The 14,536-nt window shown below is 40.8% G+C and overlaps 1 protein-coding gene across 1 annotated transcript in view; it reads right to left on the bottom strand.

Annotated features, from left to right (window-relative positions):
* The window catches only part of galnt16 (UDP-N-acetyl-alpha-D-galactosamine:polypeptide N-acetylgalactosaminyltransferase 16), a 30,299-nt gene that overhangs the window by 2,954 nt on the left and 12,809 nt on the right, over positions 1-14,536 (bottom strand). Inside the window, exons 5-14 of the mRNA XM_041061382.1 lie at positions 13,153-13,218; positions 8,857-8,978; positions 4,292-4,379; positions 3,798-3,882; positions 3,581-3,684; positions 2,751-2,877; positions 1,542-1,634; positions 1,087-1,170; positions 625-751; positions 111-227 (exon numbers count right to left, since the gene is read on the bottom strand). Coding sequence (XP_040917316.1) covers positions 111-227; positions 625-751; positions 1,087-1,170; positions 1,542-1,634; positions 2,751-2,877; positions 3,581-3,684; positions 3,798-3,882; positions 4,292-4,379; positions 8,857-8,978; positions 13,153-13,218 — 1,013 coding nt within the window. The remainder of the gene's footprint in view (positions 1-110; positions 228-624; positions 752-1,086; positions 1,171-1,541; positions 1,635-2,750; positions 2,878-3,580; positions 3,685-3,797; positions 3,883-4,291; positions 4,380-8,856; positions 8,979-13,152; positions 13,219-14,536) is intronic.

Here is a 14,536-nt window from a genome sequence, read left to right as displayed (position 1 = left end):
TTCGTTAGTTAGTTTTTTTTAATGTGTTGTGAAACTTTGAACTCATGTGCAGACTTATATTTTATGGAACTGAAACATATTTTGAAAGACTAACACTATTTCCTTCATACCTGTCTGGGCTCTTTTGTATTGCAGGATTCCATCTTGACCTTTGACCCTGCTGTGAAGGCTGAAATGGCCAAGCAGAGGTCCTGCTGTCGGATCAGTGGCTCTATGAGCTCCCATCTCTGGAAAACACAGGAAAAAAGAAAAATGTGGTGACTGCTATCATCTCCACTAACACACTGAAAACTTTGAAAAATGTATCTGAACCGTACTGCTGTATGCATCATGATTAATATCGTTGTAAAATCGTTGACTTAATTTGTCATAGAAATATAAAACATTCATACAAAATCATTGCATAAGTCATGCTGTCATCAAATTTTTAACACATCCAAGGACCCATGTATTTGCTCACATTTGACATTGTCCTTGTGCTTTGTACATACAAATATTAGTGCATTAATTGTGAGTATGTCCTTACATCAGTGTCATCAGTTCTAATTCCAACACATTTATTGTGTTTTATAGCAATAACTCAGACTTTTAGTGCATGACCCAGAGTCTCCTGAGAGTCCTGACCTGTGATTGTGGCCTGCTGGCTCCGATGCCCCTGCACTCTGCCAGGCCCAGGACGTCGGTCCCACGGGTCTCCAGACACAAAGCGCCTTGTTTCAGCACACTGGACACCGCTTCTTGCTCAGGGACCCTGAGGGAACCATTTACAGAGAGGAGAGAGGTCAGCGAAAGGTCTTATTACAACAGTAAACAACAGATGGATTGAATTGACTAGTCACTTATTGAGTAATGTAATTGAATTGCACCAGTAAATAATCTGCCCTATTACAACACTTTTATAAAAAATATACAATTACAATGCAAGACACCACAGTTATTTGGAAAGCAGCCGTGGAGTAAATGCAGCCAGCCAACTCAGATTCCCATCCAGATCAGATGTATTTAGATTATTGCTTTTGAACTTGGGGGTCATGACACCCCCAACAAAATTCTTCATGATTGCTGCTGCTTGGTTTCGTGTCGCACCTCAGCTCAGGATAGACGTTCTCCATGTACCAGCGGAAAGGTTTGCAGTTCAGCTTCCGCCGCAGTGTCACACGGTCGGCAATGCTACAGGAACAAAACATATGACGCAGAGACAAAGAGAGTTAAAAGTAGAGAAAAGGAACATGAAAAAGAACTGGATGCAGAGAGCAGCTTGGTGAAGAAAACTCAGCTACAAACTTAGCTAAAGGGGATTTTATCAAGAATGTTAAACCAGCATTAACTCATTTCTGCTAATCAGACTGTTATCAACTGTTATGGGAAAAATCAGAAGGTTGGAACAAGTTTTTTTTACCACATGGGTTTCCTGACTGGAACAGTATAACATTTGTGCAAAGTATGGTGTCAGAGACATGCAATAAAATAATGAAACCTGTATCTGAGCTGCTGTCACTGCAATACACTGAGAGAAGAGGATGACAGGATAATAGACAGACCTCCCAAAGGCCTTGCCCTGGGCCGACGGCCTTGCAGAGTAGTAGTACTGTTTATACTCGTCCATCCACACCTCAGCAGCCCGCCGGGTGTTCCTGCGTGGACACAGACACAACACCTGCTCAGACACAGTAATGACAGTGCTGCTGGCATTCCTGCAGCCAACTCTAATGACAGTGTCACACACAGGAGGCTTCAGACACCAAAAAAAAAAAAATCTTTATCATCGTCCTTAAATTCTAGGTGTGAAGACAAATGGGGTGATGAGATAGTTTGAATTCTTTCAGCGTAGACGTCTCGTTTAAAGAATTTGACAGTGGAAGCATCTTTCAGCCAAAATATTTAATACAAAAGCACAGCCATATTTTCTGCATAAATTGAGGTGAATGTATACTGGTGGTAAATCTGTGTTTTGGAAGTAATGAAATGAAATTAACACTTTCCAACAGCACAAAACCTCTAATCCAGCTAATCCAACTCTTTTTTGCACCACATTGACAATGTCAGTGTGGACAGTACAAAAACTTTATTCAAATTATTCTAATTTAATATAGATAGACCATTCTGCAGTACTTAGGTAGTGGCCTCACACAGGATTCATATACTAATGCTTGTAAGTGATTGAGTAACAATAATATAGTGACTGCTATATTATTGTTAGGAGCACGACAGGGAGTCGTGAGGAAACATGCACTACAGACTGCACCGAGCTCAAGGAAAATACAGTAAATTAACACATAAATCCAATAAAGCTAAGCTGTTACTGTTAAACTTTTGTTGATGAATCATATAATTTCCTATAAATGTTTCATGGCCCACTACTGCTCTGCTGCTGGGGTCTGTTACACTCTGCTCTAGTCCATCCAGAGAAACTTAGATCTTTGTCAACATTTTCAAACCTCCTGGACATCAGGAGGACGATTCTTGAGTTTGAGCCATTTGCTGTTTTTACGTTAGAGGTCTAGGACTTTTCAAAATCAGGTTACTTACTTACACATCTTTCGGTGCCACTTGGGTCAAAATGTGCGAATAGTGTGAAATTTGCCCAGTGAAGCACTTAACTTCACACTGAGCTGTGCTGAAACATGCGACACTTAAGATTTCAAAGCTGAAAAAGACCGACCTTCTTTGCAGTTGGTAAATTGTTATGTGGTGTAATAACACTGTACGGCAGACAGGATGTCAGGTTTCTAACAGATCAGCCCACTCACTTAATGTAGGTGAGAGCGTTGCCTTCTGGGAAGTCATACGGGTGTCGTTTCCTGAACACGTGACCCACGCGGCTGCAGGGAAGAATCTCCAGGCTTCCTCCGCACATCCACACCCGGAATGAAAGCTCTGCAGGGGGACAGTCGCAGAGGGTGAGGCCAAGAGTGCAGACACATAGTTATCTGTCTGTCTGTCTCTGAATTACAGAGTTTAATTTGCACCATGTCTCAGCCCGGCCATGTTCACCTGCTACATTTTTCATGCAGCAGATGGCTGTAATATGTAAATCAATAGAATGAAAGCTGTTGTCGCGGATAAGTTAACGCTCTGCTGCTTTGCAAATTCCAAGGACACATTTGGCATTATGGAGGCACAGGCTGCTGGGACCTCTGCAGCATCCACAAGCATCTGCAGTTGTCCAGAGCCAGGCAGGCCGCAACACGACTAAATACAGGGAATTAAGACATCAACATGTCCTCTTTTGTTACTTAATTTAAACACTTCATTGTTAATTATGTATTTAACTTCAGTTGACTCTCTAGTCCTCTGAAACAGTGTTTGTGTTTGAAGTTCACATATGAAAATTTAATGTAAAAGTCATTTAGAAAATATCGCAGTATAAATTATGAAAAGAAACCCTACTTGTATTAAATCATTTGAAGGAGCATTTATCTTTATTAGACACGACCAAATATTTACAGCCTACGTCTGAACTTTGCCATCAGAGCAGAGTGAAGCCTTGTTTTCTGTACTAAAGACATCTGAGCAGGATGATCAATAAAAAGTCATTATTCTCATTCAGGTAAAAGCTTAAAATCATCAGTCAGCTCACCAAAGTTCTCCCCTCCCCAGATGTCCATGTGGGTGTCATACTGGCCCAGGTGGTTGAACCAGCTCTTGTCCATGACAAAGATCCCACCAGCGATGACGGGCGTCCTGCAGAGAGGAGAGGAGTCATTCACATTCTCTCCACTTTTTACAAGCATGACGATTACACGGCTGTCAGTTTCAGCTTGGAAAAGGAGTGATGATAAGGGCTGTAGACACACCTGATTGGCTGCGTGGGGTCACTTCTCGCCATTTTCTGCTCAATGGGAATCTGCTCCCATTTGAAATGGAGACTCCAGTCAAATCCTGACAAAAAAAAAAACCAGAACATGAGCGAGACAAAAAGTCAAATCCAGCAGTTAAATTTACAACCACTTTGTCTGGACATAAGTCAGCCAGTAAGACAGTTACGAGTATCCGGCTGATTTTGGCTGAAGTTTTGTGATTTCACCGTATAAAAGGGCCCACTGTTCATACCAATCAGTGCAAAAAGCTCTTGCATAAAATCTTCGTTTCTAATTCCCTGCTGTTTCTATCTTCACAAACGTCCAGAGAGACTTAAATCCATTTTTGAATTTCTATCATGGGTTTTGAGTTGATATGGCGAAGCTTGTGATGTCATATATAACAATGGTTTGTGAAACCGGGGTTTTCCTTGACTGCAGCTGTGTGTTATCAGCTGTCTCTGTGCATGATCTGTGTTTTGTGTTCTGACCTCCTCTCAAGTCCGCAGAGGCTGCCAAGTAGGCAAAGTTATCCAGGCTGATGACGTCAATGATGGGGCTGACCACTCGCGTATGGTCCTGCATGGGCAGAGAAGGACAGACGGACACATCGATTATATATTCATACATTTTTGATTAATGCCACTGATGAACTGTCTTTGTCAATATCTTGGCAAATTTTGCTGCAGACGTTCGTGTTTCCTAATGGACATTAACATAGCAAACAGCAGCATGCTAACACTGTGACTGTGAACATGTCACCATGACAATCATCACTCTACCAACCACTACCATCTTTAAATTTCAAATATAAATGAAAATCACCTATTTTACATCACTGATTTTGTCTTTGGTGGATTTAATACTGAGTGAAAAACAAACTTTTTCAGTTTAATTCTGTATCTTTAAACAGAGATACAGAATTCGGATTTTTACTTTAGAAATTTGACTTGCGACAGAGTTAAAAGGATAATATGATAAGACAGACAAGAGTCCAACACAGAGCATTTTATCAAACTGATCAGACAAAACTCTTTGTCAGGATGTAAAAGTTCAGCAGATTAATTAAGTTGTGTCCGTGCCAAGAGAGTAAATCAATGAGTATTGATGATGATATTAAACATTGCACCACTCTCTGTGGGCGATGAATTAGTCTCCCAGTGGAACATGTGAGTAAAGACAGGTTTGATGATTAACTGCCTGTTTGGATCTTATGGTTTTGATAAGCAGAGATGATTGCTGGTAACAGCCCAGCTCCGTGTTTCGGGTGAACTGTATTAACTTTTGTATTCTCAAAGGGAATACATATTTTTTGTTAACCTGAGGAAAATTAGAATAAAAAATCAAAACAGTAAAATGAAATAAATGCACCAATTATTTGTGCAGAATGTAAGGGGATATGTGTGTGTGTGTGCGTGCGTGCGTGCGTGTGCGTGTGTGTGTGTGTGTGTGTGCCAAACGTCCCCATTTTTCCCACAGTTCATTACGGATGTAAATTCATGAGAAATGAACTCTGAACCGTTAAACTATGTCCTGCTGCAGAAGTAACACGACACACAAAAATAAACACAGCAGAGGGAAGAACTATTGACCGCTCGTAGTTTGTGTGTGAGTGTTGCCTGCATCTGTCTGTGAATGTGTGCCTGTGCCAACACTGCTGTTTGCCCATAAGGCAGCTGTGCATGCGTGCGTGTGTGTGTGTCTGTGTGTAGTCAGACAGCTTAGCATCGGGACGCTGCAAATGACTGTTTCCAATTAGAGCAGTCCCTCTCTTTGCTCAGAATCTGAACCCATCCTGAACTTTGTGCTCATTGCACCAAAAAGTGCGGGGGAAGAGGGAGTGTGAAATGCCACTCTGCCAGAGAGCAATTTGAAAAGTGATGCTCTCAACAGCTTTAAGCAATAGACATTTATTGGGCTTTTAATGAGCCTCTGTGATTTGGTAATGCATGAAGAGGCTGCACTTCCAAAATGGATGTCACTGATGGTCTCTCAATATCTCCACTCTTTTTCCCTCTTTTGTTTTCTTCTGCGTCTGAGTGTCTAACGATGTCAGATTTTGTCTCTTACATCCAGCTGCTATTAATGTCACTCACGCAGAAATCTAAGCTGATTTTTCTACTGCAAAATACAATGTTTAGCTCTGGAAAAGAATCAGTTTACTAAGAAGTGAAAAGTGGAATTAAAAAAAAAAAACAAAAAACAAGGAAACAGTACAAAATGAACAGTTAACTCCAGAATAGAACAAAAAGCTTTACCCACGACTGGACATTTGCCTTGTGCACTCTGAATTTCACAGTCTCCACATGCCATTTGATATGTGGAGATCTCTATTTGTTTGCTTCATCACCCAGAAATGTCACATCAGTGTCTGAGTAAGAGACCAACAGTGGACAGGCTGTCCAGCTGGGCCAAAAGGTCAAGAGCCAGACTGCTGATTTTCTGCCTCGAATCTGCTTGTTACGTGCACACAATGTGAAGATATTGTGTTGTTTGTGGTAGATAAACATGAGAGGGCTATAGTGTTGCAAGATGATTAACAGGATAAGAAAGAAGAAAAAAAAAATTTCTGTTATGCTTTTCTCAGGCTTTCCTATAATCTGTGTTTGATCTGTTGATAGCCGGTGATGACAAGTCAGAAGCTGCTTCAGTTTAAGGGTTTAAAGGTTGAGGCCCGCTTCATTAGCTGCCATCAGAGAGAAAACAAGACAAAGAGAAGGAGAGGGGCATCATACGACCACTGATGATATATCATTAGGTACTGTTCTTTTTGAGTGTATAACCGCTGCAGCAAATTACCTTCGGCACATTACGGTTATTCTCCACAGTCTACAAAGGGAAATTCATTTAAAGAAATAAAGTCGCCCGAGAGACCTAGTCAGAAAATGACCACACCGTAGAGAGTGCATATCATAGGCTTTTCCTTTCATTGAACTTCAGCTCTAATCCCCAACATTTGTGAGCTGAGAGTTCATTATTGGTACTTGATTACTAATTAAATTATAATTTTTTTTCAGTTGTTGTACTGAATCAACAAAACATCATTACCTTGCATTAAAGAATACACTGGACAGTGACGCCCTCATCAGAATTCCTGCTCTCAAAGGCCTTTATGAATGCAGGCCCATGGTCTCAGGAAGATTAATGAAGCCAAGGCCAGGTGCAGCCGGACCGAGGAGCTGGAGCATTATCATTGCACTCTCATGAATGCCAGACTAAAAGACTGTAATACAAGCCGGATGATTCAGAGCTGCCCAGAGCCGAGGATGAGCGTACGGAAACACAGTGTGCATACACTCGCAATGTGTAGAGTCCTCTGAATAAAACATTGAGAGGTTTTGCACGGTAGAGACTTCTGAATATGTGGTTTGAATATGAGTTGTTTTTTTTTTTTTTGCATGCAGGGTTTTTGAATGAATTCAGGTTATTGTCTGGGGCACTTTCCGAACAAACTGCAGACTCTTGTCCTTCAGAAGAGCGACTGCTCACTTTTTATACTTTGAATAAAAGAAAGTCTTTAAGGAAAGACATTCTGAGTCACTTGTTTTCTTGCCGAGAGTTAGGTGAGAAAATAGACTGAGACGGCTCTTACGTCTGTATGGTAAACGTGAAGCTACACAGACGAAAAAGGCTGTATCTGAGGGGAAGGAAGTCATCTACCAGTGCCTCTAAAGCTCACTAATTATCACATCTGTGCATAAATCGAGTCCAACACATAAACCTGTGTAAAACAGGAAATTGTCTTTTTTTGCTCCTTGTGTAAGAATGAGACTACAGCTACGCATAAATCCTACCGTCCTAACACTCAGCAAAAACAGGAACAAAATGTATTATCCAAAACTTTAAACTGTTTCTTTAATTAAAGGGCGGCGTTGTATTTAGTCTTTTCTGTACACTGACAGGACCAAAGAAGTATTTGGAGCTTGTGCATAAAGTTGTGTTTTGGTTTTTGAGACTTCTGAATAAGCAGTAGAGTGAATCGAGGCAGCTGAGACAGATGCAGCGATTCCTTAAAACCAGGAGGGAAAAGGGAGTGGACGAAGTTTTGGATCATCGGCTCAGTCTGAGAGTCAGACTTTAGTGGGAGAGGAGAAGTGATGACTGAGAGAAATATGAAAAGAAACGTTCCTGCTGCAGAGTCAGTGGGAATGTTTGCCCGTGACGAGGGCTGGCAGCCGATCTGGGGAGCAGCTGTGCTGGTTAGAGCCCAGTCACAGGTTAGTAATGTCAGGGGAGGGAGGAGGCAGCCAACAACAGACTATCACTCATTAGTGAGTGATTAAGGTCACTTTCCACTGCTACATCTTTCTTTATCAGAACACCAGACAGCCATGTCTCAGTAAGTGCACGAACTCATCTCTGCAGACGCTTATGAGACTGTGAACACTTCACTTCTCTTTTTTTTTGTTAAACTGATGCAGAAAAGCAGACTAGGAATGAAACAGTGAGGGCCCACAGTCAAAACGCTCTCAAAGGTTCACATGAAAATTAAAAATGACAGAGCAGAAGTGGATGGTTTTGCATTTCATCCTGTTCACATTTTGGTTCTGAAATTGCCAAACATTCAAGCATGGATGTGATGGCAGCTTCCCTGGTGGGCTGCCTAATTTAATTTGTAGGATGTGGTAAATGGGGAGAATCTTCCCACTGGATTAAAAATCAGAAAAGAGCCCAGCACACAGCCAGAAGCAAGAGTTAATGCTGTCACCATGCACAACACACACCGCTGCTGCAACACAAAACAGACCAACTAATACTCCAGAATCAAGTGGATGGCAAAATGGCAGCATACTCTTTCCAGCAGTGGCAAAGTGGAGTGTGACATCTGGTCTACAATGACTTCAATCTTAGCTGAACAAATTGAGTGTTTATATGCAGCGCCAGTGTATTACATCACAGCCAATAATATCCGCCCTGAAAAGGAGCAAAATCCCCTGAAGCATTAAATCACAGGAGCAAAAAAAAAAGTGTTCTACCTCCAAAATATGTGTGTGAGCTTTAAGCGTCTAATTGGAGGGTGTGAATGACGGCAGACCGTGCGCCTGTGGGTCTGTACCTCCTTGACTCGCTGGATCATCGGCTGCAGCCAGTCTGTGTTGACCTCGCAGTGGCTGTCCAAGAAGGTCAAGATGGAGGCCGAGGCCGTGTTGGCTCCTCGCACGCGTGATCGGATCAGACCTGAGGGAAACACAGGTTAGAAATGACACTCGAGTGTGACACTGGTCAGATCTGATTCAATACTGCTTTAAAAAAGAGATGTCAACATTTCCTGTCACCTGATGTTGCTACTTGTATTTATAATTTGTGTTTAATTGGTTTTTACTCTTCTTAAACTGGTACTTTATGTCTGCCGCTTTATCTTTTTTATTGTGAAGCACTTTGTGACATTATGCTCTTGAATGGTGCTCTATAAATAAACCTACTGCTACATTAACTGAATCATTTCATCTTCGACATGGAGACTACAAATGTACGACAAAAGGCCTTCATTTAAAATTATCTGCAAGAGAGTAGACATGTGGCGCCTCACAAAGACACTATCAGGGTCTTATTAAAAGACATGCTGATTCAGCATTACACTTCTATAACATTGTCAGACGTATGATGGACAGTTTTAAAAAAAAAGAAGCAGGGATGCCATCTTTTTTATTCCACATATTCTTTATAAAACCAACCCTTGCAGCTTTGTAGAAGTCCAACTGTAAATTGCTGGAAAACTTCTTTAAAAGAAAAACACTTTTATATGATTAAGTGTTGATTGATGTTCCCACTTTCTGTGCCTCACTTTGTCTCGTGCTAAATTTATTTTTATTTCCTAAAGATTCCTGCAGTTTCCCTCAACAGCTGCATGTGAACAGGTTTGAACCTGTTGCTTCAGGTATGAACTGTATGTATAGGAGGAGAGAATGACTGTAAAAGTGAAGTTTTTCCACATGGCTACATTGCATTCTGGTGCACTGAGGCAACTGCTGACAGAAAAATTGGCCTTTCCACCTTTTCTACAATAGATTTCTCTTTGTTTCATTGCTGAACATCACTATAAAAAAGAAAGAAGCTGTTGATATTTGATCTTGAGAGACTGACGTCATGTTCAGAGATGATGTCTTTCTACTGTCAAACTCTATTCAAACTGCATTCAAAAGGTCAGCACAGGTCACACTGTCCCTGTTTTATCAGTTATCTGTCTTCAGGAATTAGAAATATACACGACAGAACAATGCAATGAAAAGTCAATCTACAGTTCATTTTTATCCTGAACAATTTGAAGACCTGTCTCATTAAAGTTCTTCATTTGTTGAGAGGGGAATCATCTGTATATTTACATTTGACTTCAGCTGGCAAAGCAACTGCAGAACAAACAGCCTTTAGAAATGAAACCAATTAACTGGATTAGTCTGAAGTAGATATCACAATGTGTTTCACTTTTTGCCCTGGAAGCCACTTTAAAATGCTTGTTAAAAAAAGAAAAGGTGCCAAGAATTTACTTTAAAGGAGGTCAAATTTAGAAAAGAATCGTTACAAACAAGTGAGTGATGGCAGTAAAGGTGTTTTCCTTTATCAGAAGTGCATCTACAAAGAACACAGGGACCCGTGGAGGAGGTTAATTGTGTTTTTACTTTTGTTTTCTGCAGCATCTACAGTTAATTAAACAGATGCGTCTCATCATCTGAGGAGTTTCGTTCCAAAGTCAAAGATCATTAAAATAACACAAACTTGTGAAACTGTTTTTTTTTTTTAAAGATTACAAAAAGCAGCCGTGAAGTCTAACAGGATTATTCTCACCTGTTATACAGAAACATGAGTCATACAGAAAAGAGCGATCGTCCACAGGGATGCTCAAAACAAAACAAAACACTTCTATCTTTGAGCTCATTGAACAAAGTGTAAATGTTAAACTGGTCTAGCAGACACTTTTATGAAGAAGCTTAGCTCAGTGGTGCTCAGTTTGGTAGTAAAGCAGTGTCTTATTTATACAAACACAAAAGGGCTTGATAAATCACCAGCTGTACAAAACAATGCACTTTATCCTACTTGAAAAATCTTCCTATATCACTGTGTCAAAGTGCCTTTTTTAACTACTGTTTAACTGGGACATGAGCCTGAGTCGCTTCCATGTTTTCACTTCAGTATCACACCTGGGTGACACCTGTAGATCGGCCCTCATGTCCCAAAGGTACATCTTTCAGGTCACATTAACCCTAATTGCACCTCATGTGTGGAAATAATAAGAACTGTATTTATAAACTATAATTTATACATAAGATACAGCTAAAGAAACGTGTTATATACGTGTTTGTTTTCCACCAAAATATTTGATCTGATGAAGGCAGACCCAGTCTGCAGTCACTGTGAACTTTCTGCAGACTCAGGTTTCCAGCCACCTCAGCTGATTTCATTCTAGTTTTATTTGATAATTGTTTTTTTAATGTCATTCTGATGCTTTTCTTTGCCAGTGTAAAGCACTCTGAATTACCTCTGTGTTTGAACTGCACTTCATAAATGAAGCTGCTTTGCCACCTGGAGAACACAAGCCCATTGTTCACGCTCCTGTGGCTCTGTTTTTGGTCTCTACCAGTTCCTGAGGGAAATACCTGGCTCTTTAGCTGCTAAATGCTCCGCTATGCTCACCAGCTGATCTCTGACTGTGTCTGTCTGCCGCTTGCTGCTGAGCAGGTAGTGCACAGAGGGGTTTTATTTTTTTGCTGAAAAGGAAAACGCTTCACAGAGCTGAGAGGAAGTGCAGACAGGTTACAGGTCAGATATTTATTGGCAGGCTGTTCCACCCATCTATGGTTTTTTCATCTGTAACAACAAAAGCTCGCCTCCTCATGCGTGTTTGTTGATAACTGTGGGTACATTTAATGCTCCAGTGCTTGATGACCCCAGGCAGCAGTTTGATGCATTAAAGGAGAGAAAGTCAATGAGGCCTGATGGTGTGAACCCATTAGGAGCTGTGTAATGTAGGAATAAAATCTTAAACTCAGTCATGGGGACAGGGACTGTTCTCCTACACTTGTTCTGGTAAAATCACTGGCAGCTGAATTTGGTGCTGAAAACTCTACAAGCGCCATTCTTAACAATCTTCATTGTCTGTAGTTTATAAAAGCTGTTTATTTGATGATGTGGTTTTTACACTGAACACTATTTTATGGGCAAACTTGAGCTTGCTCCTGGCTCATGTAACTCGGCTGCCAGTCGGGAACCGCTGGCCTAAATCCAACATGCTCGTGTTTTGTCAGCATGTGGTTCATAAGCCTAAACAGAGCCTTTGGTCTGAAGTGAGAGCAGCAACACAGGCATCAACCTGATGTAAAATAGGCTGCTGCCTCTTATTTCCCCCTGAGTAAGAGGGTTTATTATTAGGCATCCAAACAAATCAGTAACCATGGTTCTTTTGGCCTTTAGTTTGGCTGAGCTTTCTTGTTTTGTAGGTTGGATTTAATCTATTTCAGAGATTCAATTCAAATTCAATTCAGAAACCTGTGGGTGAGTGATGACTCAAACAATACTGGCATGGCTTTTAATGATGATGCTGCAGTGGAAACAACTATATCTGTGTGTTTCGCTGTGACTGTGAAAACAAGACAATCTATCTACTACTTAGATTTTGGTAGTTTTGTCTTGGTTGAGGTTGTGATACACAGGCTGTATACAGCTGAGCTGAGTTATGGTTTTGTCACTGTTAGTGCTCAGATGATAAGCTGATTAATCAGCTGACAGAAAAAAAATATAAATCAATTTTAAATCATTTAGCAAGACAGAACACAAAACATTCTCTGGTTCCAGCTTCTTTAAAGTGAGGATTTACTGCTATTTTCTTATTTATTTCATTCCTTTCATGTGAAATTGAATATTTGCTACTTGAAGAAATCACTTTGTGCTCTCAGAACTTGTTTATTGCTGATTTATCACATTTTACTGACTAAACAACTTACTTACTGATTGAAAAAATGAAAATTTAGTTAGTTGCAGCCCTGGTTTTCTCTGGGATGATTTATAATTATTTACTCTGTTGTGTGATTCTGTCTATTATTTCATTTATTTAGTCTCTGTTTAGTTTACTTTTATTGGCTTTATTTTCCTCTTCTTGTTTTTGAACATTGTTCTAATGCATTTCTTTGCCTTATGAAAACCTTTATAAATTGTCTCAGTTTAAATAAAAAATAAACTTTTCTTGCATTAATCTTTTTTTGCCTAATTTTTTTCTTTATTATGGGATACCATGTGACATAATGCGTCACATAATTGCTTAAGAAACACACCACATCCTGCACCTTTAAGCCCTGCCATTAAGCCAATTTGTCTGCTCCCTATCTTCCCCAAGTCCCCCCACCCCCGTCCCTCCACTCACCCTCTCTCCTGCCGTTCCTCAGGCAGCGCACTTTGGGGATCTGAGAGAGCAGCTGGCAGTCCTCAGCTGGAGGAGGAGAGCAGAGGAGATGGGATGTTATGGTGGAAGCGGAACACACACTGAGAAAAACATTTCTCTCCTTCGCCTTGTGTCACACTCTGTTACTCACACAAACCCACAAACACACCGCACTCCCACACTTACATAGATTTAGTGCACTTAAACGCACATAAACACAGCCACACAAGTACACAGTTATGCAGGTACACACCCACGGTAAAGTCCGCTCACACCACAGCACCAAATGACCTAAACACATCACATTCAAACAGAACATCCATCAGGGCTCCATCACAGTCCTGTAAATAGTCAGAAACACAAACACAAAAAAGTGCAGAGTTCAGAGTGACTGAGTGCTCAAACAAAAGCGCTTCATTTCACTGCATAATTAAATTCAAAATCCTTTTCCCATAAACAAATCCAGCTAGCAGCCTGTTCCCTCATCCCCTCCCTTTCTCTGCATTAGTGATATCTGGCACAGACCTTTTGTTGATGTATGCGGACGGACATCATCAGACAGCGCGTAAACACAGGTACACAGACACACACACACACACACACACACACACACACACACACCCTTGAGAGGATTAGCATTAGCAGCAGAGAGTGAGTTTGATCTTGCTAAGGGATTGTGGGTAGATCAAGCAGACCCCCTCCCCAGCAGCGACACGGCCGTATGTTGACAGAAACAGGCATGACAAGTTGTAATCCTGTTTGATTAAATTTGCTGTGTGCACAAACCTGTTTGTTTGCATTTAAGCTGTCGTGTAAGGGAGAGCAGGAGTGCTCCTACAGAGGAGGACAGCTGGTGTGGGTGTGTGTGTGTGTCTCTGTGTGTGTGAATGTGTGTATACGTGTGTATGTATGTGTGTAGTAAAGTGAGGGGGGGGGGGGGGGGCTTTATCCACTCAGGGAAGAAAAGCAGAAAGTCATAGATCACACCGACTGAGCAGATGTTGTATACTTCTATCCAGATTGTGTGTCCATCTGTGTATGTGTGTGTGTGTGCATATATAAGTGCACACCTACTTTATACCTGCGTCTACATGCTGTGCATGTTTTGAATATAAAGCATGTTCACACAGGAAAGAAATGAAATATAATCTTAAAATGCAAGACTACATATAAAAATTTAAAAATTTAAGTTTTTTGTTGTCCAGAGATTGTGTGGAAATATATGTGCTACTCCCAGCCGATGAAAATCTAAAAATAGCTATGTAAACAACTCATCGACTAACAAATAAAAGAAATACAAACATGGATGAATGAATTTTAGGTGTGAACTTATTAAATCTAAAATTACCCGAGGGTGGAGTTTGGT

The sequence above is a fragment of the Toxotes jaculatrix genome, chromosome 17, assembly GCF_017976425.1.
Source record: "Toxotes jaculatrix isolate fToxJac2 chromosome 17, fToxJac2.pri, whole genome shotgun sequence".
In the NCBI taxonomy this organism is placed as follows: Eukaryota; Metazoa; Chordata; class Actinopteri; family Toxotidae; genus Toxotes; species Toxotes jaculatrix.
This window is presented reverse-complemented; position numbering and strand designations above follow the sequence as displayed.